General features: G+C 52.7%; 10 protein-coding genes across 10 annotated transcripts; 4 read left to right on the forward strand and 6 right to left on the reverse strand.

The window, feature by feature from the left end:
- Positions 1-170: 170 nt before the first annotated feature.
- On the forward strand, positions 171-3,917 carry J4E88_004629 (uncharacterized protein; the record flags this gene model as incomplete). The annotated part of the gene is made up of 5 exons (XM_049398273.1): positions 171-725; positions 784-2,115; positions 2,169-3,328; positions 3,382-3,817; positions 3,867-3,917. 5 exons carry the CDS (start codon positions 171-173, stop codon positions 3,915-3,917), a joined length of 3,534 nt encoding a protein of 1,177 aa, XP_049255834.1.
- A 503-nt stretch (positions 3,918-4,420) lies between these two features.
- Positions 4,421-5,685, reverse strand: J4E88_004630 (uncharacterized protein; the record flags this gene model as incomplete). The annotated part of the gene is made up of 2 exons (XM_049398274.1): positions 4,421-5,460; positions 5,517-5,685. 2 exons carry the CDS (start codon positions 5,683-5,685, stop codon positions 4,421-4,423), a joined length of 1,209 nt encoding a protein of 402 aa, XP_049255835.1.
- A 256-nt stretch (positions 5,686-5,941) lies between these two features.
- J4E88_004631 (uncharacterized protein) lies at positions 5,942-8,454 on the forward strand (the record flags this gene model as incomplete). Its single annotated transcript, XM_049398275.1, has 2 exons — positions 5,942-7,849; positions 7,900-8,454. 2 exons carry the CDS (start codon positions 5,942-5,944, stop codon positions 8,452-8,454), a joined length of 2,463 nt encoding a protein of 820 aa, XP_049255836.1.
- Positions 8,455-9,676: 1,222 nt separating this feature from the next.
- On the reverse strand, positions 9,677-11,200 carry J4E88_004632 (uncharacterized protein; the record flags this gene model as incomplete). The annotated part of the gene is made up of 2 exons (XM_049398276.1): positions 9,677-10,734; positions 10,783-11,200. The coding sequence occupies 2 exons, from the start codon at positions 11,198-11,200 to the stop codon at positions 9,677-9,679; spliced, it is 1,476 nt and encodes a 491-aa protein (XP_049255837.1).
- A 1,525-nt stretch (positions 11,201-12,725) lies between these two features.
- On the forward strand, positions 12,726-14,957 carry J4E88_004633 (uncharacterized protein; the record flags this gene model as incomplete). The annotated part of the gene is made up of 1 exon (XM_049398277.1): positions 12,726-14,957. One exon carries the CDS (start codon positions 12,726-12,728, stop codon positions 14,955-14,957), a length of 2,232 nt encoding a protein of 743 aa, XP_049255838.1.
- Positions 14,958-15,132: 175 nt separating this feature from the next.
- On the reverse strand, positions 15,133-15,621 carry J4E88_004634 (uncharacterized protein; the record flags this gene model as incomplete). Its single annotated transcript, XM_049398278.1, has 1 exon — positions 15,133-15,621. One exon carries the CDS (start codon positions 15,619-15,621, stop codon positions 15,133-15,135), a length of 489 nt encoding a protein of 162 aa, XP_049255839.1.
- A 1,094-nt stretch (positions 15,622-16,715) lies between these two features.
- On the reverse strand, positions 16,716-17,621 carry J4E88_004635 (uncharacterized protein; the record flags this gene model as incomplete). Its single annotated transcript, XM_049398279.1, has 2 exons — positions 16,716-17,526; positions 17,578-17,621. 2 exons carry the CDS (start codon positions 17,619-17,621, stop codon positions 16,716-16,718), a joined length of 855 nt encoding a protein of 284 aa, XP_049255840.1.
- A 413-nt stretch (positions 17,622-18,034) lies between these two features.
- J4E88_004636 (uncharacterized protein) lies at positions 18,035-18,756 on the forward strand (the record flags this gene model as incomplete). The annotated part of the gene is made up of 2 exons (XM_049398280.1): positions 18,035-18,581; positions 18,632-18,756. The coding sequence occupies 2 exons, from the start codon at positions 18,035-18,037 to the stop codon at positions 18,754-18,756; spliced, it is 672 nt and encodes a 223-aa protein (XP_049255841.1).
- Positions 18,757-18,979: 223 nt separating this feature from the next.
- Positions 18,980-23,570, reverse strand: J4E88_004637 (uncharacterized protein; the record flags this gene model as incomplete). The annotated part of the gene is made up of 6 exons (XM_049398281.1): positions 18,980-20,936; positions 20,985-21,164; positions 21,211-21,321; positions 21,367-22,976; positions 23,030-23,105; positions 23,161-23,570. 6 exons carry the CDS (start codon positions 23,568-23,570, stop codon positions 18,980-18,982), a joined length of 4,344 nt encoding a protein of 1,447 aa, XP_049255842.1.
- An 880-nt stretch (positions 23,571-24,450) lies between these two features.
- J4E88_004638 (uncharacterized protein) lies at positions 24,451-25,461 on the reverse strand (the record flags this gene model as incomplete). Its single annotated transcript, XM_049398282.1, has 1 exon — positions 24,451-25,461. The coding sequence occupies one exon, from the start codon at positions 25,459-25,461 to the stop codon at positions 24,451-24,453; it is 1,011 nt and encodes a 336-aa protein (XP_049255843.1).
- Between the last annotated feature and the right edge of the window lie 1,077 nt (positions 25,462-26,538).

Raw genomic sequence — 26,538 nt, forward strand, 5'->3', positions numbered from 1 at the left:
TGGCTGAATACGTTCTTAAGACCTTGCTCGAGACAGCCGTTACCATCCTACTTTTATTGCCGCAGCATTCGTGAATTTCGAAGAAGCCGCAAAGCTGCAATCTATTTACACACTCCTCTTTCAGGTGGTGTGTTTGAGATAGAGCTTGCATGTCGTTATCGTCCCGTATCATGGCGCCTGACACTGAGGGCTCAGATATCGAAGATGATGAGGATGATACGAAACCCGATCTCAGAACATTATTATCCGAGAACTTTATCAAAAGCGCATTTGAAAAGACGCCGCACAAGTTTGTGCCCGAGGGTATCATCCACGAGCTGATCACAGAGGAAAGCATCAGCGAGGCCTTGGAGACACATGCGGGCACGCGCGGAGATGCCGAACTAGTGGAATTCATACGCATGCATGCGAAGAAGGTTTTCGCAATCTTCATCTACATCCGACCTGCCAAATTGCTCGCAGCACTGAATTGGTGGAGAAGAAAGGAAATGGACGACCGCGATCTGCCATTCGGTATCCAACCGGGATGGAAGAAGCAGGCCTGGTTTGCAGAATTTTGCGAAGACCAGTGGAAATTCCTCGCTCCAGTCTTTTCGACAGCCCGGTATAATCACAACCTCGAAGAAGATCATATCTTACCTTTTGTTTCGAAAGAATCGGACTCTGGTAGAGGATCTTTCGGCGTAGTTTCGCAATATACGTTACATGACAAACATCTGGACCCAGTGAGTATCCGGCCTGTCGGCCAAACATCGACATCCGGCGATTACTGAAAGAAGGCAGGCTCTTTTGGACCGTAGTACCTTTGCAGTCAAGGAGATTCAGTCTTCTGATGATGCACAGGAGGTTGCGGAACACTGGGAAAGAGAGGTCAAAGCCCTCCGGACCATGAACGAGTTGAATCAAGAACATATCGTTCGCTTCATAACAGCTTTCCGACGCCGTAGAGGTAAGGACGGTCAAGACCACTACCTCATGTTCGAGTGGGCCGATGGGGGAAATCTCCGCAGTATGTGGAAAAGGGTGCCTTCACCAACACTGACGGTAGCATTGGTCAAAGATGCCATGTTCCAGATATTGGGACTTGCCAGGGCACTCGACGCTGCCCATAACCTCAACAATACCGGCTCATCATACCGCCATGGAGACATCAAACCCGAGAACATCCTGTGTTTCAATAACGGGCGTGAGATTGGCACTCTGAAGATCGGTGACTGGGGAGAAGCGAAAGAGCACGGACAGGTCACGGAGATGCGTCCTAGTAAAACAACAGCAAAATATGGCACTCGTGTCTATGAGGCTCCTGAAGTGGAAACCGGCGTAAGGGCTAAGTATCTGGGCCAGTCAACGAAGCGCCGCTCACGTCTCTACGACATCTGGGCGATGGGATGCATTACTTTGGAATTCACCATCTGGTTATTGGAAGGGTATGAGGGGCTTACAAAGTTCCGCCGCGACCTTGGAGAAGGAAGCTTCTACGAGATCAGCATCCAGAATGGAAAGAAGGTAGCTCATGTGCGCAAGGCTGCCATAGACTGGATGGATAAAATGGGAGGGGATCCCAGATGTCGGGTCGGCACTACAGCGATAGGGGATCTGCTGGAACTAGTAAGAACATCGTTACTGGTCGTCAAGCTTCCGCGAAGGCTCGGTACGAATATCTCAGATCGTTCTGAACGATCTCGTACCGACTCCGTAGTTTCGGAAGCGAGATTTGAAGCAAGTGCTAGTCCCGTCAACGAAACACCTCTTATCGCGACAGACGTCCCAGATATACCACCTGCAGTAGGCGTTCCCTCCTTCAGTATCACTCCGGCGGATCCAGAGCCTGAAAGAATTCCCATACAACCCGAGCCAGAAGCCCAAGGTCCTGCTAGAATCCTCGCGACCGACTTTCGCTCCAGAATGGAAGACATTGTTGCAGAAGATCCGGACGAAGATGAAGGCTACTGGCTCACATATTGGGTGCAGCCTTTAGAACTGCGCACATCTTCAGATCTGGTATCGCCACCTTCTCCTACCACAGAAGTTTACTCTGGCGAGGTCTTCCAGAAGCCAGTCTGGGAAAAGTGCCAAGCTACCATTGACGGATTGATAGCTCCCTCTCAGAAGAGGGTAAGTTGGCGCGACCGGTTGGTCCACTCACGGATGACTAATTCACAACACAGATTGACTACGCGCATCCAGAACTCGATGAGGATGACTGGAAGTACCATTCTGGCAATGACGTTGTTTCAAATTTGTTCGCTCAGCTTAGAGAGAGCAAGTCACTTGGACCAAGCGACGTTGGCTCTCCCTCACGGCTCTGCCCAAACTGCATCTGTCTCCGAGATGAGATATTTGTACCTGGATTTTCCAGGTCCTACGATACCGAATCACTTCGACTAAACGCCGAGAGCAAGCTCTGCGACTCATGCGATCTGCTTTGGCAGACTGCTACTAGAGACGGATGCGCAAAGTCTTCAAGCATCAAGCTTGACCGCACAGGATCATTTCTCCGGATGAGAAGCAACGGCCTTCCTGTACTGTCCATTGTTCGTCATCCAGAAGAGCTCTCGAGGGCCATTAGCGATGCCCAGATGGGGTTCGTCCAACTCCCAGAAGCAGGCAGCACTGCACACCTGGAAGTGCTCCAGCACTGGCTCCACGATTGTGATGGCCATCATCAATGTTCCCCACCCAAGGTGGCAGCAAACGGCGCGAAGTTACGGCTGCCCACGCGGCTCATTGATGTCGGCACAGATGACGATGACCTGGTCCGATTGTGGCAGACCAACCCGTCTGACGTGGGCGAATGGATTGCTTTATCGCACAAATGGGGTTCTCAACACCTTTCGACCACACCCGAAACTCTTCACGCCCATCTCAATGGTATCGAATTCAACACTCTTCCTGCCACATTCAGAGATGCAGTAAAGGTGACTCGTGCGCTCAGGCGTCGTTATCTTTGGATTGATTCACTTTGCGTGATACAAGGCCCGCAAGGTGACTTCATGACTGAGGCCAAGCGTATGGAAGAAGTTTATAGCGGCGCCTATTGTGTTATTGCAGCCAGCTGCGCTACCGATCACTATGACGGCTTCTTGAAGCCACGCAACCGCCGAGACTGTGTCCGTTTGTGTGGTCAAAGCAAAGGTCAACCTCCTTTCTACCTCTGCCAGAACATCGACAACTTCAAAGACCATGTGCTTGACGGTGAGCTGCACCAGCGTGGCTGGGTCTTACAGGAACATGCTCTCGCTCGTCGAACCCTTTTCTTTACTGAGCATCAAACTTACTTCGAGTGCGGCAATGGCGTGCGCTGCGAGACGTCAACGAAACTAAGCAAGTAAGTTTGTACCCACCACTGCTGACCTTTTCGAATCGACTGACTCTCTCCAGCCCCCTCGCCGCCTTCCTTGGCGACCCAGATTTCCCCAACATCGTCCGCGACGCGCCCCAAGGCGAAAAGATTTTACGCTATCAAGAGCTATACCGCAAATTCTCGCGCCTAGATTTGTCGAAGGCGTACGATCGACCTACTGCAATCGACGGCCTTCAGCAACGTCTTCTTCGTACAATGCGAGTGAGTGGTGGGTTCGGAGTCTTTGATGAAGGAGCTAAACGTGGTCTACTCCGACGAAGCCTGCTCTGGTGTCGGGGCGCCGACACTGACAGCTTACTTCGGATCCGTTTCCCAACAGAAAGTGTCGTCGCCAAGGTTCCATCGTGGTCATGGATGGCATACACCGGCGGGATCGACTATCTCCAGCCTGACTTCGACTACTTTGAGTGGGAGGAATTGCAATCGCCCTGGTCAGCCAAGAGTCCGACCAACGTGTCAAGCACAGATTTTCACACAGCAAATATAGCCCTCCACGGTACAGCGCGAGAATATAATTCCCTCAAAGCCGGGATGCAAGGAGAGGGTGACCTGATATTTGACATGCCAAACGGGTCTACGGCACCAAAGAGATTTTGTGTAGTCCTAGGCAAGGCAAAAGGCAGCACTTCGTCTGCGACTCAGCGACACTACGTTCTGATCATCGCTGCAACCGCACAGAGAGACCGTAACGGGGACAACGTGTACGAGCGCATCGGGACAGGGTACTTGTCGGGAAGATGTATATCGTCTGGTGGATTCAGGGTGAAGATTCATTAGTTGTAGTCAACCTGTCGTGTGATCTCCGCGATGTTCAAACCGATACTGGGGTTCGAAAAATCCTGTAATCATTCGTTGCGTCTATTGGTATATTTGCTATTTCTTCACGTAAATGCGTCATGCCGAGATGGAAGTCGTACATACTCAGGCGCCAAATAACTCCACAACAGCTAAAACCCTCGTAACGTGAGCAAGTACAATCATATCAGTCACTTCCGAGACTACTGTACGCTGCACATAGCTGTAGGCAATACGCGGCAGCGTTGCCCAGACTAGAGCTCAGTCCATGCCAACGTATTTGAACCATAAAGGCCGACAATCCTCCCGGTTCAGCCACTTCTCGCCGTCTGTAAACTGGCCAGTGACGCAACCGGAACACTTTGGACTGTTCGGGCAGTTGAAAAAGGGTATGTGTTGGTATCCGATGTCTCGGAACCAGTGTATCTTGCTCTTGTCTTCGAAGAGTCCCAGTGCGACGCTGTGTACTGGAGCGTCGCCCCAACGTTCGTAGAAGAAGCCTCCAGCGCGATCGAGATGGTCGAAATAGTCGCGGTACTTTTTGCTCCTCCAAAAGCTCAGGTCGCCGATCTCGAAATTGGACCAGAAGTGGCATGTTGAGTAGCCATGGGCTTTCTTGTTGTTCTCAGGTCGGCGCTGGTCGTCTTCCAGCCACTCTCGCGCATTGTTTGGATGTACGTAACCCGGATTGTCTTGGATGAACTTCTTCGTTTCTGGCCACAACGTCGCAACGCTGTCGGCGTTATCGTAGATGTTGACGTTGAAGCCGTACGTCTTGTTGTGGTCTTGCATCCAAGCAAAGACATCGTAATCCACATCGCAGAAGAAGTGGACGTTTGGTTCCACCCGCCAGTAGTATTGGATGTCCTTGAGCGCAGGGTGCTCGCTGAACATGCCGCTGTTCCACCGACACATCTGGTGATAAGACTTCTTGCCCATGTACTGTACATCCAGCGACGTGAGCAGGGACACAGACTCCTCGTACAAGTCCATGTTTATCCACGACGGAATGTCCCAGTGTTCGGCAGGGACCAGTTCGTATCGTACTTCGGCGTTGGTAGCTGCTCGCGTGGCCTTTTTGAACTCTTCGGTAAAGGGCTTATCGTTGAAGAAGGTCCAGGGATAGTTGAACTTGTGGTTCCAAGTACGCTCAAGGTCGCGCATGCTTTGCAGCATGTCGTGGAGCTCTTCATTGCGGACTAGACTGAGGATCGTGGCGTTGATGCGCGCGCTCGCGGGATTGTTTGGGGCGTAGTTGTCACTGTCGACTCGTCGCAGCGGCTCGGGAGGTTCGCCGGAGGCTGATCACATGATTAGCATCTATAATGGATTCATACCATATCCCAGGCTGCCTTACGATCCAATTGGGGGTCGTGGTCCCAGTCGCCGAATTTGTTCGTCGGAACTTTGCTCGGAATCTCGACGGGTTTCTCGGAACCAGGGGCCTTGAGGATTTGCACAAACAGATAGACGAAGATGCAGAAAGTGGCGCCAGCCAAGTAGCGCATGCCCTTGGGAAGCGCCATGATAAAGAGCAGTTGCAGTTGCGGTGGCCGAGGGTTGGGACACAGTCCCGCCTCAGAAAAGTCGCAGGAGCGCTCAACCTCGAGTTTCACAGCCGGCGGTGACGCGGTGCGTGATCACGCTAGCCTGCATCGGGCATGATGTCTCTGTCAAGTGGAGCCGAATCAACCGCCGCAAGTCACCACAACGATATCACTACTACCGGGATCTTATTTCCGCTGGCGTCATCTCGCGACGGCAGGTGGAGGACGCGTTACTATGGCCCAAAACGCGAAAATCTCCGGACTTACGGACGAGCTGATACAGTCCATACTGAGACACGATCCCGCAGCAAACAAACAGGCCTACAGGCACGCCAGGGAGATTGCATCGCGCAATCTTCGAGGGCACCAGTATGCAAGAACGAATCAATTCGACGTTACGGCGAGCTTTGCCGGACTGGATGAGAAGTTTCGCATCAAGAACCGCGATGACCTTGCTGATGCGCTCCAAACACGGCTTCAAAAGCTGGAGGCCTACACGAACAAATTTAAGCCAGAGTTCCTATCTCTTTTACTCCAACTAGCCGATCGGCCTCTTGAGAACACCCAGGTCGAAGCCTTAGAGCTGCTTAGACCCCCTAGCCCTCCGCCGCCACTGACTTGGGCGGAGATCCTTGAAGACGACCCCTACAGCGATGAGGATATCTGGAAGGACATCGACTATGCCGTGGACTCTTCGGGCGACGAGAAAACGCCCAAAAAGCGCAGGAAGGCTCCAAGCACACCACCGACCAATTTCGACGCAGATGATACTTTCGATCCCGAAGCCTGTATCTCATCTACAGAGGAGAATCTTGTTACCAAGCTGGAAGACGCGCAATTTTGGACCTCGCGCGCGGATGGCAGTAGCACTGGCGTGAACATAACAGAGCTGCAGGCTGTGCGAGAAACGCTATTCATGCTTGGTGGGCTGAAGACGAGCTTGTACCGGATCGAAAAGGACAGCATTATCCCCAATGAGACATATACTGTTGACAACAATCAATCAACCGCTATCACACATCTCCTTTCTCAATTCGCCGACACTGGAACACGTATAGAGGCGATAAGACGCTGGACGCTGCAACAACGAGCCAAGAAGCCACCGTCATCACCTCTTGTCCAGACCTTCGAGGCCGTTGTACGGAAGCGACTACTTGACTTCGACCACTCCTTATCCGCGATGCAGCAGAGATATCTCATTCCTGATACGCCACTTCCCGTCAGTTTGTTGCCATTGCACGGCGATGTGCGGGCACTATGTCACCCTATCTTACGTCTGGCGCCGATTGTCGATGGTCTGAGTCGATCAACGGCAACTCAAGATCCATCGATACCTGTTAATCCCTTTTACCACCTGGAAGCGTTGTACGAGCAGACTACTCTAGCGCAGATGACGCTGGAAGACGAAAGCTTTGCATACACGTCGAAGATATTCTTTGAGTGCTTACAGACATATCTGAAGCCAATCCGACGGTGGATGGAAATCGGCGAGCTTGGTCCCGACGAGGAGAACTTCTTTGTCATCTCGAGCGATGCACTAAGTGAAGCCGCTTCCCTTTGGCATGACCGCTTCACGCTCCGCCGCAATTCTGAGGAACACATGCAGTTGCCTGCGTTTCTACAGCCAGCGGTCAAGAAGATATTCAATACAGGCAAAAGCGTTATCTTCCTGAAAGAACTGGGCATCTACGATACAGGTTTACATTCCTCACTGGCAGAGCCGCGCCTCGACCATGAAACAGTCTGCGATACGTCATCCGACGTACCCCTCTCGCCTTTCCCAGAACTGTTCCAGACAGCCTTCGAGACATGGATACGTAGCAAGTACTCAGTCGCCTCAAGTGTTCTTCGTCAACACATCTTCGATACTGATGGCCTGATGCGTGTGCTCCATACATTCGAAACCCTTTACTTGGGCAGGAACGGTGCCGTGTTTGAGGACTTTGCCACTGCAGTTTTTGAGCGCATGGATGCCGGCAGACGAGGTTGGAACGATCGATACGTCCTCACGGAGCTTGCACGCGGCGTTTTCGGCACAATTCTGTCTGGCCCAGACACAGAGAAACTTGTCGTTCGTTCTATGAAAACGAAGGCGCAGGGAAGCTCGGTCAAGGGTCTGGCTGCCGTTTCCGTGGATTATGCAGTATGTATTATAAGAGCGCTCTTTCTTATCCCAGCTAACGATCTTTTTAGGTGCCCTGGTCGATTCAGAACATCATCCAACGCTCGTCCATACCCATCTACCAAGAGATCTGTACATTCCTGATGCAGATATACCGAGTCAAATACCAACTGCAACGCGCGCGTATTCGCGCATCCAGAAGGAATCGTCCACCGATGTTCTACAGACTCCTGCAACGCTTGAATTGGTTCGCCGATGTCCTCCGTTCTTATGTCACCGAGACTGCCGTCTTCCTGACCATACGAGACATGAATTCGGCAATGGAAAAGGCCGATGATATCGACGAGATGTCCCAGATTCACATCAAGTTTATGGAAAGATTGCACCAGCGAGCGCTCTTGTCAAAGGAAGTGAAGCCAATCCACAAAGCGATAATCGAACTATTGGATCTTGGTGTATTACTTTCACAGGCTGAGGGTAAGAGCCATGAACATGTAGATCAGGAGTTCGAAAGACTTCTCCCTTTCGTGGCAGCGGGTCTGCGAAGCACGGCGAGGGTTGGGGAGCCCATGTGGGAGCAACTAGCAGATCGACTAGAGGCATTTTCGAATGCCTCCCAGCCCTAGTTCCAGTGTGCTCCTCCGTAGCCCTGTAGATGTAGAGATAGTTCGGAAACTGCAGCGCTGCATCTTCTTCCAACCACCGGAATGGACTTGAGCATGTGCACTCCTCATACACAATATGTTGACGTCGTTTATGGGCGCTCTTCTTTCTCTCCTCCGCCCAATGCTCTCGTTGGTGGTCATCAAGACTGCGCGCAGCGGAAACTCATCGAGCCAGAAATACCACCTGCTTTCGGAGGGGAGAGTGATTGGATGGATTCAGTGATCGTTTTGAGCTTCGGGTGTTTCGATCTCGTCACTGCTCGACGAAGGCTCTCTCTGCTTTTCCCTTTTTCGCGGTATATCGTCCGGATGGGGATTACCCTCGTGATGCCCGTCGCCTCGTGCCCGACTCCACAATATCATGAAGAAGAGAAAACCGAGAAGCACAGCGATGATCGTAGGTGCTGCCGGATGGCGCATTCTTGTGATTGGTATCGCCTCTGCTTGTTTGCGGATGCCGTGGTAAAATGCTAGGCGGTCTATCGCTTTATCACCTTTCGCGTCTCCGGGTCTTCCAGTTGTGCCGTCCGAATCCCGAATTTGGCTTTCAACGCTCTTGTTGGGTAGCTCGGAAGTAAAGTCGTCTCACAGTCTCTATCCCGGAAAGACCCCCACAACCGCCTCATGCGCATGCACCCCCGATGACGGTCTGACTGATCAAATTTCGTGTTTATCTTCGCACTGACATCCAATCTCTTCGTGTCGATGGGAAATCGCAGCCACCCTGGATTCCAAATGTTGAGATTGCGTGGTGCACTTGACATACTCGCATCCCGGGCATCTGCGCGCCGCGCTTACATAATACCGCCGCTCTGTCTTCGTGAGCTTAAGCGAAAGGGTCAATGCTTAAGGGGTAACGGTTGATCGGGGTGGCTGGGGCTCGAGGACAGCTGAGCTGCACCATTTCTTGCCGCAATCGACGCCTCCCGCAAAGCTGCCTGATCTGGAAGGTACCAAGCGTGAAACTACACAGTTCCCGGGATGTTGCCCTGTCCTCGCTTGATTTCGAGGACAGCCGACCTATGCCCGAGGACAGCCGAGCTACTCTCTGGCTACTAGCGAGGGTCAGCTCAACTTTACGGCTGCAGTTTCTATTATTGGAGAACATCACAGGCATCTGCAAAGCATCTTTGTGAACTCAACAAAGTTTGAGTTCGATCGCGCTATCTGTCGGAAGCTTTCTTCAGCGCTTACGCTCCGGCTCTTCATCATCCCTAGGTACCCATTCCGTTCCATTAGCACTTAACAGCTCCGTGACCTTGTCCATGTCTACACCCAACGCGGCAGCCACGTATTTGGGCAAGTCAGTGTTATCCCAACCACCCGCCATATCCAGAACAAGCCTGTCCCCCATTTCACCAGCAGCATAGCCATACAAGGTGGTGTCGACACCAGTGTGACCGCCAGTCGACCATTCGAGTCCAGCGCGCGCATTCAGAAGGTCGGCGAGCTCCTGCCCAAACTCATCGCCAGCTGCCAGAAGCGTCTCAATTTCGGCATCGGAGACGTTCGTTAGACCATAAGAAGGAATGATCTCGCTAGACAGATATGCGGCGCGGTCGGTACCGTTGTAGTCGCTCCAGAGCTCACTCAAGTATTCGACAGAGTGTTTACTGGGTTGGAGTAGCGATGGGTCGTACTGAGAAGGTATGGTTATGCCGCCGGTTTCGTGGTCTGCAACAGCGAGGAAGGCGGTGTCAGGGTGGGAATCAATCCACTTCATGACCATGTTTACGACATTGTTGAATTCGAAGACTTCGTGAAGATGAGCGACTGAGTCGTGCGCGTGCGACGAGTGATCAATCCGCGAAGCTTCGATCATCATGATGTAGCCCTTCTCGTTGGATGCACTGGCCCGCGAAAGCGAATTGAGAGCAGCTTGAGTCATCTCAGACAGCGATGGCTCGCGGACTTCCGCGGCTTGTTGTTGGCGGTCGACCTCATAGCTGAGATCTCCATCCTTGAACAGGCCAACGTAAGGAAGCTTGATGTCACCTAGACCAAGCTCAAGAGCGTCGAAACTCGTACGATCGCGGGCGGTATAGTAGCCTTTTGACTCGGCGTATGCGAACAGGTCAATGTCATCAGTGCGGCATGAGTCAGATTCATTCTGAGGCTGGAAGTAGCAGCGACCGCCACCAAGCATCAGGTCAACGCTGATATCTAGGGGATGGCTGTAGCCAATTTGTTGCTCTGCGAGCTTATCAAGAGCGTCTCGGCTCAAAGCATGGGAGAAGTAAGCTAGGTATCGTCAGCGAATACTTGAGACACCAAGGAAGCATTCCATACCTGCGGGAGTTGCGTGACTGATGGGTGAAGTCACTACGAGGCCAGTGAGATAGCCTGCTAGCTTCGCAGCTTCCATCACTGATCCAACCGGGGTGCCATCGGGCATTACACCGATAGCCCCATTATCGGTCTTGTGCCCCGTAGCAAGAGCAGTACCAGCGGCGCCAGAATCTGTCACGAGATTGTTGGCAGAGTGGGTTCGGGTGTTGCCGATGACAGTAACATCGATAGGCAGAGCATTGATTCGGGGCGCACGAGTGGTCGAGTTTCCATTGACCATGGACAGGTATGTGCGAAGCAGTGTCTGGGAGACAGGACCCATGCCATCGGGAACGATGAATATGAAGTTCTTCGGTTCGATTGCTGCGAGTGTGGCTTGTCCCAGAGAAAGGGCAGTCAAGATTGTGGAGGTACGCATGGTGGGCAACAGGCAGATGATGGCACTGCAACAGGGCGATGGAAAAATATGGTGAGGATGAGTTCAAAACTTGGCCTACAGTACAGCAGTCGAAGCTGATGCAGTTTATATACTACCAGCTTAACGGATCATACGTCCCACGCCCCTGTGGGTACTCACGTTGGGCCCTGAGTGTCTGCATATGCCTGTTCGCCAAATCTTGGACTCCGATGACTTGGGTCCGAACAGATCCCGATTGAACGATATCTAAAGATTGACCAAGTTCTGCTACATCTAGCAGAGTGTCCAGGTGTTTTCGACTGCTCTTCGCTGAGTTTCTGTCAAGTCTCAACCCATTTTACAACATTGCGATACCTTCAACATACACATTGCAAATGTTGCGAAATACTACCGCTCATGTTCTGAGATTTGATGTCAAGAAGGCCGTTCTGAATCTCAACCACTTACATCAATTGCCGCAATCACGTTCTGCACCTCCATGTACTATCCTGGGCAGGCCCAGCCTTGGTATGTCTCTTCGAATGTGCGACGCTCTTTTGCCAAGGTTCTTGGGGACTTGGTGGGCGGCATGGCGGTCGGCGAACACCACAAGCGTGCCTCCTTCCGTATCCCACGTGTTGATGTTAAGGGCGACGAACATCGCACTCCGGGACTGACGGATGGCTCATTTCCTGCCAAAAAAATTGCCTTCGTACAATATCTTCCTGCTGTGTCGACAGCGCGTCTTGCACTCCTGTCGTCATGCTTCATGCTCACGGCTAATGGGGGTTGTTTGCCTGTGCCGGTTCGACCTACTCTTTATCCGATCCACGAGAGACAGAAAACAGTGCGACCGCCATACGAACTAGCCCGTATACCTCCGCTCCTAATGTCGTATCCGTTCAAAAGTCCGCTGCGGGAGTGGCGCCAAAAACAAACTCCACCCATGGCGCTTTCAGCAATGGACATCGAGACAGCAGTACGAGCACGCGTACGGAGACTCTAAGATTCAGCGGGCAAGCTCCCTACACAGATGAGGAAGAGTGGTCTTGCAGTCGTTTATGAGTCCGGTAGTCTTCACCCCGAGTTACCATCAAAGCAGACCGATGCCGGTGGCTCGTGCGTCATTAGCGTCATACCCCGCAAACTATTTCCGCATAGGACCTCGGGAGGGGCGTCATCGTCTTCTACTTTCTCATGTGCCTGGTAGTCCACACTTTCCACGCTCCACGACTCAAGCAGATGTGGAGGATAGTCCGGGGATCGTCAAGGTTTAGCTGTTTGACACGACTAGGGTCCCTGGAAGTCGCTGAAAGAAGGTTCTGTCCGTCAACGCGTATTCGTGGAGTTTCTCGTACTCAAGACTAGGATACCAAGAGTCTAGGAGATGAGTTGATGAAGTATCGCTTCCGATGGGTGGTTATGGCTCCAAAGTATGAGTTAAGTATAGCTCCCGGCTCACAGTCGCAGTATATGTTCAAGGTATGTATTCCCATAGAATCCGTAGGTCATCTGTATCTCTTTCGTTACTTCCTCTTGTTCCATCATGTGGTCGTACCACCTCCCACTCTATGCGTGGGGTCTGTGGTCGACAGTCTCTGCCCAAGCCACCGCCAAAGCGCAGGCCCAATCAGCACTAGAAAGCCTCGCGATCACGAACATTGACGATGTTCGTGGGAATCTTCATCTACCAAGCGTCTCCGAGGACCAGAACGTTACATGGATGAGCAACAAACCTTCCGTAATATCAGCAGACGGCGTGGTTCAGCGACAAAGTGCCGACACTGTAGTCGATCTTACAGCGATTATCGACAGCGATGGCACGACCTCGAATCGCACCTTCAGTGCCAACGTACGCCAGGCGGTCAAACTCGATGCTTTTGAAGGTTATGCCTTTGCGTATTTTACGGGCAACTCGTTGGCGGGCGAAAAGATCTATCTCGCAGCCAGCGAAGGCAACAATGCTTTAGCTTGGAGAGAACTCAACAACGGCGAGCCTGTCCTCGCCTCCACTGAAGGCACGAAGGGGTTACGTGACCCCTTTGTGATACGTTCTCCAGAGGGCGATAGATTCTTCCTGCTTGCTACCGACTTGTCGATTGGATCCGGTACTTCCTGGGGAGATGCAGTTCGCAAAGGTAGCTTGTATCTAGAGATCTGGGAGTCAAGCGACCTCAAGACATGGTCTCAGCAACGGCACGTCAAGGTCTCCCCTTCCACTGCTGGAAACACATGGGCCCCAGAAGCATATTACGATACGGATCTTGGATCTTACGTAGTCTTTTGGGCGTCGTCTCTATACGCTGAGAGCGATACGGACCGCACAGGAGCGACATACCACCGCATGCTCTACGTGACTACTCGGGACTTCGTCACGTTTAGCGAGCCCGAGATCTGGCAGGACGCAGGCATGTCACGGATCGATACTACAGTCATACAAGAGGCGGATACATTTTACCGATTCACAAAAGACGAAGGCGGCACAGGCACAAACTGCTCCGACATTATCCAAGAGCGCTCCGACTCGCTCCTTGCTCCTGTAAAGTCCTGGACTCAAGTTGCCACATGCATTGGTCGCAACGCCGGTACTAGCAGTGTCGAGGGACCGACAGTGTTCAAGTCCAATCCAGGCGATGTCAATGGCGAGAAGTACTACCTCTTTGTGGATGAGTACGGTGGACGTGGATACATTCCGCTAGAGACGGCAGACATCTCCAACCCTGACTGGAAGGTTTCCAGTTCATACAAATTGCCGACTAGCCCACGTCATGGCACTGTGGTTCCAGTAACGGCAAAAGAACTTGCGGGTCTGACTGCGGAGTCAAAACGTTCTGTTCTTGCTAAGACAGCAGGCAGCCCTGTACTCCCTGGTTTGTACGCGGATCCCAACATTGCGGTCTTCGGTGATAACTACTACATCTACGCGACAACAGATGGCTTCCCTGGCTGGGGCGGTAATGTCTTCTATGTCTGGAAGTCCCCTGACCTAGTTTCATGGACCCGATCAGCCGAACCCTTCTTGACCCTCAATGGTACTAGCGGTAACGTGCCTTGGGCGACCGGAAATGCTTGGGCCCCGACCATCATCGAAAAGGACAGCAAGTATTACTTCTACTTCAGCGGAAACAACCCAGAGTACGACCGCAAGACTATCGGCGTGGCTGTTGCAGACGCCCCCGAAGGACCCTTTACAGCACAAGCGGAAGCTATGATCCTTAACGAAGGCAATGTTACCACTGGCCAAGCCATTGATCCAGACGTGTTTGAAGACCCGACTACTGGCAAATACTACATCTTCTGGGGCAACGGAGGCTCAGACACCACACCTGCGCTTTATGCTGAGCTCAGCGACGACATGCTCTCGCTAAAGGCTGACACAACGCGTTCCATTAGCGGTCTTCCCGACTTCCGCGAGGGCATCTTCATGAACTACCGCAAGGGCCTCTTCCACCTCACATACTCTATCGATGACACTGGTTCAGAGAACTACAGAGTAGGGTACGCGACATCTACAAGCGTCCATGGCCCTTGGGCATACCACGGTCTTATACTGCAGAAGGATGCTTCAAAGGGCATCCTCGCTACTGGTCACAGTTCCATCATCAACGTCCCGAACACCGACGATTGGTATATCTGCTACCACCGATTTGCCATCCCAAACGGCAACGGAACGAACAGAGAGGTCACCATCGATAGACTGTACTTTGATGATCAAGGCTTGATGAAGCCCGTTGTGCCTACTCTAGAAAGTGTACCGGCGCAGCCGATCTCTGCGTAGATATGGACTGCATAGAATAGACTGATATACCAATACATTGATTCAATATACATGAAGACTTCGTAAACGACAGTGTGACTCGCGAACAATAGCAAGCTCCGACAATTTCACTCCGATACGCCATGCCACTGGTACCCAAACCTGTTGCATCATCCCACTTCTCCATTGCCCATACTCAGAACCCCAAGCCCCTCCTCCTGCTGAAGCCCCTAGACAGACTCCTACTACTCTCCAAGCCCAAGCCCAAGCCAACTCCACCCAGGATCTTCATTCCCTTCTTGCGACCGATGAGAAGCTCCTCTAGTATCAAGCTCACTTCCTCCATCTGCTCTTTGAACTCTTCCATTGCCTTTCCCAAGCACACACCCTCCTCCCACATGTCGCTGAGGTGGGCTTCGCTCAGGTCATCGGGCTTGATCGTTTCAAGCGGCTTGACGACTGCGGTGAGATGAGTGAGGTTGGCCGAGACGATAGCTGCGCGGCGGTTCAGAGCGCTGACGCGAGAGGGGAGGTCGATTGGAGTGTGGATGGCAGTGGGTATAGAGAGGTCTTCGTAGGAGGGGACAGGTGTGAGCTCAGATTGGTAGAGATAGCCGTGGTCCCAGGAGTAGTTCTGCTGGCGGCGTCGGAGGTGGCGCGACGTAGAGTGTGGTGAACCAAACATTCTGTGAAGATGCTTGCTCGTTACCTTTGTGATAGAACGGCGTATAGGATCGGTTTGGAACGTGAAGAGAAGGAACGGATGATCAAGCTCTAAATTGGTGTCCCGTGCGAGAGGAGGTATTTGATATATTCGCTTCCTGTCGCTATCATGGGAGGGGTGGAGACACAGTCATTTCATCGGGAAGCTGCATAGCCGATGCTTGGGCTTGCTCGATCACAATGCTTGCTATAGGTAAGCTCAGCAATGTCATTCCTGGTTTGTGCTATGGATTTTACAGTACTTACCCGAGCCAGATGATGCGCTTAGGAAGTTTGAATACGGCGACCAAGCTTGTTGGTATCGCAGCAATCACAGTTTACGGCGCATTGCTAGTAACAGCAGATTTCAGCTGCCTGTACGCGCCTACCCAGGGAAACTGATCGAGCAAACCTCCGCATCTGTTCATTGCCTGCTACTTCCCTGAAGCGGCTTCCTGCCGCGAGTACACCAACTTGATCATCACACAAGCAACATTGAGCTTCTCGTGCCAAACCTTGAACTGCGCTTCCACCTCCGCACATTCATCAAGGAGCCCATCTATTGCATCTGTCATCTCCTTTCCTCTTGTATCGCCAATCGTGCTGCTGGCTATTTTGTGGAGCGTGTTGATCTTTGTCAGCATTGAATTCAAAATATCGCCTAGAGCGTGAGAAGGCTCGACAATGGACGGGAAGTTTTCGCGGATGGCGAACCGAATGGCTTCATGAGGTACTTTAGAAGTGGGTGTGGCGTTAGAGTCCATGGTGAGGAGGAAGCGTCTAGCTAGGTATCTTTGCGCTTCGTCCTGACCGATGCAGGTGGACTGGGAAGTCGTGATATATGTACTAATGCCATGGAATCCAGTGCCAGCCGACCCCGCGAAGTCAGGCGAAGAAGTCATGGGTCGATTGTCATCGTGTTCGAGTGGTCCTAACCCCGTGGGCTCACGCATTGGTATCGTGGTATATTTATCTGGTAACCTTATTATTCTGACATACGTGGTGCCTGTGTACATTAACGTCTCTTTCATTATGGCTTCCTTCGTCTTCGTTTCGCTTCTCTGATCCGACATGACTCTACGCAGCCCTCGGTCTCTCCCACGCCTGGCCGTCGCTCATCTCGATGCCACCCGCCATGCTCGTTTGTCCCAGCTTCTCCGCATTCCATCCCTCCTCAGGCGGTATCGGGCTTCTGATCTCCTTCTCCCGACCCAGACCCTCCACACCAGGCGGCCCGTCGCCCCAAATCAAGTATTGCGCTGCAAGTCCCAAGTCGCAACATGCCTGGAAGATACCACAAGCCTTGAAAGCCCAAGGTACCTCACCACTACTGCTGGCAAAGAAGAACCACATCTTGAATGTATCACCGATGACCCAGTTTACGATGACACTAGGCCTGAATCCTTTGCACCCGCGTCTCTGGTAGTTAGCCAGGAGCTGGGGGATCGGAAGCGTAGCCTCGATTGTCAACGCAACCATGCCCAGCAGATCGGTGTACGGCACAAATACGCTCGTAGAGGACATGAGCAGATGCAGCACCAACAGCACCCCAGTAAAGTATGTTATGAAGGTCCAATACGGCCTTGGCGCCCTCCACTGCCAGAAATCGTACGGTCGGTTCGAAACATCCTTGTGTTGGAAAGGGAGATGCGAGGGCGGCGGTCGGTTCGTGAGCGCGACGTGGAGGAGGAGCAGGTGGACGCAGATCATGAGCAGGGCTTGGACGAGCAGCGAGGTGCTGAAGTGGGCGCCGAACCAGTAGTAGACCTTCAGGATGCTGGCGACGAGCATGATGAGCGGAATGTCGAGGGAGAAGCCGGCGGAGCTGCGGGCTCGGTGCATGCTGTAGATCTGGTCGCCATAGCTGGTAATCGGACTCGTCGCGATGCTGGGTGCTGTCTGTTAGAGACGGAGAGGCTAAGGAGGTGTGGAGTCGTACAAGACGGGTGCGATGTTCTTCACAATGGCGCTGATGAAGAACATGTTGGTGGTCGTGTGCTTGGCCCGGCGGTTCGTCTCGGAACGTCGGAAGGCTTCCCTGGGTCTCCTTTTACAACGCTGGGATGTCCGACGACTGTGGAAGGAACGCACACGCAACCACGGAACCGTTTTGGCGCAATGCTTCGGGGTGTGAGGCTCGAACGAAACAACACCCGCGGCGAAAAGGGAGGAGGCGCAATCTCCCGCAGATCAGATCTGGCTTGCATTAGTGGCCGCTGTAGGGCTGATAAGCAGCTTAGCGCCTGCCGTCATGGCTGTTACCCCAAATGCACTCACAGATCCATGCTTCCACTCGATTTCAAGATTGACGATATATGGATGCCTTTCACCTCTACCAGCATCAATCCTCTAAGCCTCAACACACACAGACTTCCCCTCGCTGTCAACCCACCAAAATGTCACATACCGCCTTCTTCTACGGCACCCTGATGGCACCGCCCGTCCTCCACCGCGTAATATGGGGCTCGCAAACCCCTCCTACACCAGCGCATGCCTCGCTCCTGCACATACGCCCAGCCATCCTCCACGCGCACCGACGACACAAAGTAAAGCAAGCAGACTACCCAGCCATCCTCCCCGTCGATACCTCCTCATCTGTGCGCGGCACACTTGTAGAGGGCCTCACAGACGGCGACATCTGGCGACTGGACATCTTCGAAGGCTCAGAATACCAGCGTCGGAAAGTAAAAGTCAAGGTCCTGCAACCGAAACATGACAACGCCAGTACGGAAGTGGGCATGGGCGACCTATCACAAAAGGAAGAAGATAATGTAGAAGGCGAAGAGGTCGAAGCGGAAACATACATCTGGACAGCGGGCGCGCATAGACTGGAGGCCGAGGAATGGGACTTTGCAGAGTTCGTTAGGGATAAGATGAAACGGTGGGTGGGTAGAGAAGCAGCTGAGACCGATGAAGGGTTCCAGGGTAGGCCGTCGATCAACGGTAGACCTCCCGAACGAGGGGGGCGTGGTTTCAAGGCTAACAAGATGCAGAAGTCGATGATGCAGTGGCAGCGCTCGATGACCCTACAGGCGGACGCGGCGCGAACGGAACTATTTCACGCCAACTGAACGAAGGAGGTACGAAGGAGGATAATATTCTCGAAAGTGCAGTATAAATGTTGCTTGTTCATATGGCTGTACTATCATCTCTGGCACACTGCCAGATGTGCATATAGTCTGCGACATGCTGTTCTCCGAGATCACAGCTGAGCTTTGCAGACCCCGTCACTAGTCCTGATAGATAACGCCTCCGTGAAACCAAGATAGGTATAGATGTGTTGAGTAAAAGGTCGAGCTGGCGCTCGCAGAACAACAAAGAAGAAGCTTCATCTCGAGCAGTTAAAGAAGGGTAGGGTTGTCCCTCGACCATCCAGTTTGGACGGTTGTGCTCTTCTCCTCGGGTTCTGGTGTTTCTTGAACCACGGATCCGTCGTTGACTCCATCAAGTTGCAGTTCGTGAGTGGACTGTGAGATCCCTTCCATTGGATCACATACCTCCTCTCTACGCTCCAGCGCTCCATCTATGTTGCTGGGAGCAGGTGCTTCTGAACGCCGGGCCTTGTCCCTAGCATAGTCGTCTTCGTCCAGCTTTGTCTGGAGCGCACTATCAACGGGAGTACCTTCGTGTTGACCATGTTTAGACGTCTTTGTGCTGTACGACAAACGCGGAATCTCTTCAAACGTAGGTGAAGGACGGAGCCCTTCGCTGGAATGTGCATAACGTGAGGCGGGTTTCCGCTGAGCAGTGGGAGCTGCCTGCACCTGCTGGCGATGGTTGACGTTGATGACTTTGACTTCCTGTGAGTCTTTGATCTCAATAGGTGCGTCGGGGACACTGCCTTCTCGGCTGCGCGAAGCTCTTTGCTTAGTTTCCAGATCGCCATCTTGATGTCGTTGGGGCGACTTGATGAGCTGGCGCTTCGCTGATGGCGATTTCATGTCATCATTATCGTCACCGTGTCTTCGGCGCTTCTTTGGGCTTGATGTACCGGGTATTTGAGATGTTTGATCGTTTTCTTTGGATTGACGTGGTGTTCTGTTCGAAGTGATGTGTCCGTTGCGCAAAGAATCATGTGATTGGGGCGTTCTGCTGGAAATGCGCACTTCGGGACTATGGCGCCTTGGTGTCGTTTCTGACCGTGGACTACCAACGGCCTGCTTTGCAGGAAATGTGAGCACAGGTGGTGAGTCAGACACCTTGCTGACAGCTATTCGAGGTGCTTCCTCAACAGCAGAAGTATGCTTCGCATCGAAACTGAACGGCGATGCGAGTCTGAGTGGAGGATGAGAAGGTGAATGGGTTCGTGGCGATGTGGGCTGCGCGCCTGCGTTCTTGGGCGAGAGTGCGAGCTTCGGTTCTTCACTGGATAACTCATCAGAGTTGTGTCTGCCCAGATCCGAGGCTTTGTACGTTGTCGGAGCTGGTGATGTCTTTGAGCTCGCAGATCCTTTCTTCGCCTTCTTCTGTGCTCTCCTATCGTCTTCCTGCTTCTTGTAGCAATCAAATATGATTTGACGCATTTTGTGCCTCATTTCCGATGGGTTCAGCTCCGGCCAGTCTTCTTGAGCCGACATTGATCCAGTGAGCAGCTTGTTCTTGAAGTCATCGGGATTCTGGAAGAACTTCTCGATGTAGCCAAGTAGGTAAACACCGCAATCGGTGAAGTTGTTCTGCATTGGAACCTGTGTACTCTTGGGATAATAGCCGTTCTCTTTGATGACAGCCTCCATAGCACGCCGGCTTGCCCCCTCCGCTGCTATCCAGTCTTTGAGAGCGCGAACCGCTCCAGTACGGGCATTACCACCAAGAGAATCGAGTACTATGATGACAGGTTGATCAGGATCTCTTTTGGCTATGGGCTTGCGTTTTGCCTTCTTTTTTGCAGAAGACGCGGTGAACTGAGATTGGGACAATATTCCTGCGTGTGTGTCTCTGATTTCAGCTAAAGCTTCTGTATCTGGATTCTGGGATGTTGAATCTGCTTGGGTCGTCTCTGATTTATGCGGAGTTTCGGTCCCAGTATCGTCGCGGTCGACAAGAGATAGTGCCGCTTCATCAAAAAGCATAGGCTCTTCATCGTTCGTTTGGGCCGCTGTTGCTTCTTCATTGATGACATTTGGCTCTGGGGATGTTGATTTGTGTACCATAGTCGCATGCGTCTCGGGGTTCGTGGCTGTCACGGCTGAATCACTTGCTTGATCGTGTGGGATTACCTGAGGCTCATCGAAGTCTTGAACTATGGGTTTGCGTTGAACCTTCGACATATTGCAGATAATCGCCAGGTACCAATGGGCTCTATAGACTGTTAGCATAGGCTATCAAAGCGGTGGTAATTTGACATACTGTTCGTTGATGGGAACAACAATGTAGTCGTAGGTGAAGATATCAATCTTAGACGTCCAGCGTTGCACAGCCTTGTAGTCCATGGATTTCCGACCCGAGTTCTCGGTAAGCTTCGTGAAGAAGTAGGTGTTGAAGAAGTAGACTTTATCAGCAGGCACTTTGAGCTGCTTGAAGAGGTAGCTGGAGAAGGTTAGCAGCGCTAATGGCAAGGTGAACACGCACTCACATCATGTAGAAATCGATCAGGCTGTCGTTCAAGAATTCTTCCTCGTCCAGGCGGGGCAGATCATCAAAGTGCACTATCGCCCGTTGACGACCTTCGCCAAATTCAAGAGACCTTGGGATGGTTAGCAGAATCATGAGTAAGTGCGTGGAAACTTACTTAGCCCAGGGTTGTCCAAGTCCAGTTTCGACTGAGAATTTGGGTACATCCGACTGTGTAGGCGTGTCTTCGACGTAATTAATCGGGGCCGATCTTGTTGAACGTGACGGACGGGTGGATGCTCTGCTTGTCGTGGTAGTGCCAGATTCAGCATCAATAACATGCTGACGGACAGCGGGCTTGAGCTGATCCAACAGAGGTCTCTTCGACACTCCATTAGCTTTTTCGCGGTGAGGCTGTTCAAAACTCGCTGTTGAATCGCCTACCAGTGCAGACGTACCAACCTTCTCGTTTCTCGATGGGAGAGGTGTTTTGAAAAGATGGGTCATGTAATCATCCGACTTATTGATACACTTTCCGCCTGACGTCATCGACACTGCGTGTTCATCACGGAAGATGAGGAAATCGGCAGTATCAGCAAACTCCAGGTCCAAGATGAGTTTGTTCCCGTCGTGTCCGCGAGGGCCCGTCAACCGCATGCGGCTTGTACCGTCCGCGTATACTTGGTTGACGTCTTTAGGCTCTATGACAAGTTTGCTATCGTAGACGCCATCCACTGACTCCCAAGTCTGGACACGTAACCCCTCATCTTTCCTCCATCTTAAGAGCAAGATGGCATGGCCGTCCATGGTTGTTGATCCGTGGCTCTGAAACCCATACGACCGTGCAAACGAAAGTGGCCAGAGTCCTTCTACAACCCTTCCGCGAGCGTTTCGCTTGACTCCACTATTTGCAGTCTGCTTTTGCTTTTGCTTCGAAACAAGTCTGGTTCCCGGGTGCGGAGGCGTGATGGCAAGCTCGTCCGCGCTGTATTTGTCAGTCATAGGTCCCGCTTGCTTTGGCACAGGTTTGTGTTGGGTGCGAAGGTCCTCGTCTTCAACTGTTACACGTTGGTTCTGGTCTGCGTGATCAGATGTTGACTCATTGATGCGGGCTTCGGGAAAGTAGCGAGACGTGACTATGTCGACTTTTCTTTCGGCTCCGTCGTACTTCCTAGGACTTCGCTTGGATTCACCCTGTCGAAACGTCTGCAATATCGCCTGCCGAGGAGTATGTACGCCAGGGCTGGTCGATAGAGAACCACCGGTAAGAGGAGAGCGTCGCGCGCCACCTTTGGCTGTGTTGAAACTCGAGTTCCTCGGCTTCTTCTGGGACGGTCTGAGAAGATTGTCTACTTCTCTAAATTCGCTTGTAGCCTGAGGCGGCTTGTAGTCGCCTACTGTGCTCTCGCTCCCGTTGCTTATCTGTGAATGCAGAGACCAGGCAGAACGCGGCCTTTCGCGTGACGTGCCAACAGGTGTATTTTGGTGGTTTTGAGATACTTCCACCACTTCATCGTCGTCATCGACAAGTGAAATAACGTTGGCAGTCCTCCTTCGTTTTCCAGGTGTAGCTCCACTCGACCATCTATCCTGGCTCTCTGAGGAAGAAGGACGACGAGGCGTTGTTGCAGGTGCTCTGTCTGTTCGCTGAAGGTAGGCAGCCTGGCCCGGCCCATGCGCCTGGCCTATCAGTGGCGGCTGTGTACGATCGCGCTTCCCGTACGTAGTAGGCTTCTTGGATCCTCCTTGTATCGTGTCTACGGGCTTGAAGACGTTACTCGACCCTGGCTTTTGGAGGTCAGTATAATACTATAGGCACAGACAGGTGGTAGTATGCATACTTTTGTAGGCATGGTGCGCTTCTTCGGTATCGCCATCCAAGTGGATGGGTCGGGCATACTAATAGCATCTGCAGGTCTACTTCGCAAACATTAGTCTCTTTCTTCCGTTTCGGTGTACAAAGGCGATTTACGAATAATCCCCAATTAATCGCTTCTCATCCTCGCTCCTTTGTGTGACGTGCTGCCGTGGGCGGGCCATTTCCGAACGCGCCTCTTTGCGTGGAGTTCGGCTTGAAGATTTTGGGGGCGAAGAGAGGTCTATGAGGACGCGCGAGGTCTTCCTGGGGGGTGTTGACTCCTCGAGGAAAGGATTGGGAGGCAAGCCGGGACCCGAGGGCGACTGGGGGACGACATCGTCTGTCTGTGGCGACATGGCGTTAGCTGGGGGCGCAGGCAGTTCAGCATGAGAGGGGAGTGTAGTTGTTTGAGTGTCTGAGGCAGTCGAGCCGTCGAGCAAGGAAAAGGCGCGTACGTCTGAGTTGGTGAGTCCGAAAGAGCTTTCGGCAGCGGCTCGTATGCCGTTGAATAAGTTAGTGAACATTGGTGTCGCATTGCGGTGGCAGAGCGGCGGGCATTCGCATCGTCTGGTAGGCTGGGTGACCTCGGAACTGCGTGAGGGAACTGCACAAGCGCAGACGCGCACCGTGGGGCATGCGGAGGTGAAGGTGCGCCAGAGAACCCGTCGGCGATACGTCCGTGCGCCTTGACGTAGGTGCTTCAGCGCGCTGCAGGGACGCGACGGCTCAGCTGCGACGTCGAGCTCGAAGACAGATTGGTGCGTCACGACAAACTGCACGTCGGATAAGGTCACGTTGGGGACTTTGGTGATATGTTCATAGTCACAAATCAATGCGACATATTCTTCTTCGATGCCTCGCTCTGTGGACAGGCGGGCTTCAGGGCTTGGTGCTACCTGAGATCCTACGCTTCGCTATGTAAAAATACAATGTACAGAAATGAGGCTAGGGCCCTGGATGTGCTACGTGCATGGCCAGCCTTTCAGCGACGTCCCCAATCGAGCGCGCTCTACATTTCCGAGTTGTGACTGACGTGACCAGAAGGTATTCGCGGTCATGTCATGAACGCATCTACAGATGACAGTATGGTGTATACCTTCACGGTATCTGTTTGTGCATCTCGGCAAAGAAACATCTCTCCGTGCAACTCACTCAGCAACAGAAGCTAGCAGTCTCTCTTACAAGCGGTGCTCCGTCGAAAGCACCAGAGTATTGACAGCCAACTTGCAACCCGCACCCAGTACAACACGAAGCGGCGTTGTTTCAGACGCGTTTGGGCATACGGTGCGAATAACGGTCGCGTAAGCCAGCCGTCAGACGACCGTGGCGAATACATGGGTTGTATGGTTGGCTTTGCGATTGATCTGGGGTCGGCCTGAAGATCGTCGCTAGGCTGAGATTCTCCTAGGAACCAGCAGTCGGCTTCTCACGTGACTCATCCGTAGACACTACTCTGCGTTTTTCATGCTGGCTCTTCTCATGGCGGGCTTGATCGATGGCCGATCTTTGGGCGATGCTGTCGTCGTGACTGCGCCATACTATGTTGGTCCCCTCCGGCAGTTTGAGGACCCGCCTTATTGTATCCCGAATCTTGACATTCTTCACACCATCGCTCTTAGTCCAGATGCTGAAGACATCTTCGCCGCTCCGGACACTCAAGACGAAGCCGCAGAACTCCTCCCCGGCATCCAGGAACTGATCTCCAACGAGTGCTAGTAGCAGGTCCTCCCAGTAGCGGTCAGCCACGCCCTTTTTCAGGCGCATGATCCACTTGCCACCTCGCTTGTTCTCATCGTCCTCCCATACCGGCCGGATGCCTTGCTTGAACACGTGGTAATCGGAAACGGAGGGGAGACTCGAAGGACGCTTAAGATGGGAGAAGACCTTCCAGAACTCTTGCGCCGTACTGAATTTACAGAGGGGCACAATCGACTTCTCGTAGTCTACGTTCTTGGCCGTAGGCGGACGGTACCATACCGCCCATGTGTATTTGAGCGGCCACGGCGCATTGAAATCTGGCGGCGCAGAGGGACTCGCTGTGTTGTCTGGTATTGAGGTTGTGGATATCGATTCTTTGCGTATGCTATTGACGACCTTGCTCACGGGCTTGTCCTTTTTATCAGAAGGTGTCGCGGGCGTGGGCGACGACATGGCGGCTGCTTTGAAGTCGAAAGCAGTGCCAGGCGTTTTGGGCGCCTTTCCCGCAGATCCAAAGGAGGCGAACGCGCCTGAGCCGAGCCCAAACGCAGAAGAGCCCCCAGTTGTGGGTGACGCTAAACCACCGGGTGTCAAGGGCGATATAGCGTTGAAAGGGTTTCGACCGCCGTGGGAGGAGTCGCCACCGAAGCGTTTGGTAGCGGAGACGGTGCGTTGGTGCGGCTCGGATTTTTCGCTGTTATTTTCCGAATGTGACATGGAGAGAGAGAGCTTGCTGGTGCTGTTGGCGGCCGTCAGTGGAGAGAACAAAGATGCGGGGACGCAGGAGCATACTTGGAGCGCCGAGTCCAGAGATTATCCCTGTTATCCATTGGCAGCAGTGTCAAACGAGTATATAATACAATGCAAGAAGGTTAAATATCCAAGGCTTGGTGGGAGTAACGAGCGAACAAGCAGCAGAGGAGCTGGCGGGCTAGCGGCCAATGTGCGTCGAAGATATGCGGGGTGTAGTTTGTGGTGGTGGATGTTTGCTGCGAGGAGGAAGTCTGTCACGTGTCGTTGGTATGATGCTGCGGAAAGATGTGGCGAAGGCGGGGGTGTGTGATTGTCGAGCGTGGTGGGATGTATCGTGTGCAATGGCGGATGGTGGTGCGTACTGAGAAAACGTTTGAGAGGTTGGCACTTGCAGCTCAGGCGCGCGCCTTCCGCGGCAGGGATGTGGCTTAGTCATCAACCGAGCTCGATATTCTCTTCGCCGGCGCGCCCGTCCTCTTCTCTTCTTCAACACCGGCCTTTGACTCGTATCATTTGCCAGCTCGACACATCCTACTCAGCTGGCAACTCGGATAACTGGCCCAGAACGAGCCATCCTCTTCTAAAACCATCATCACGAGGGCCGCTTCGGTGGCTTCCATGATGCGGTGATGACCTGAAAGTAGGGACATTATTTCATCACGCGCGCGACGCGTTGAGGCTGCAAGCTGTCTCAGTCTCTTCTGTATGTGTGCCGCCATGATTTTTTCGTTCGCGACACGGCTAGTGATGACTAGGTCCTTTGGACCACTTCTGGTAGTCTGAGTCTCAGCCAGATGTACACTATCGCAACTTTGCGATTTCTTGGTTGAGCTTGAAGCTCTAAGGCAAAGTCTGAAGCCCACAATTGTGCCACGCGTGTATCAGGTACCTCTGGAATCTCCGCTAATTGACGACTAAGCAGTACTATATAGCGCTGCTCAGGCGGTGAATTGGCTCTGAATAGCCGCTAAGGTTGGGCACTGGTTCCTTTGTGGTCTCACCGTGTATCTCAGTACCTGACATCTCGCCGCCATGGATGTT

The sequence above is a fragment of the Alternaria novae-zelandiae genome (assembly GCF_023758075.1).
Source record: "Alternaria novae-zelandiae strain BMP 2774 chromosome Unknown scaffold_8, whole genome shotgun sequence".
Taxonomy (NCBI): domain Eukaryota; kingdom Fungi; phylum Ascomycota; class Dothideomycetes; order Pleosporales; family Pleosporaceae; genus Alternaria; species Alternaria novae-zelandiae.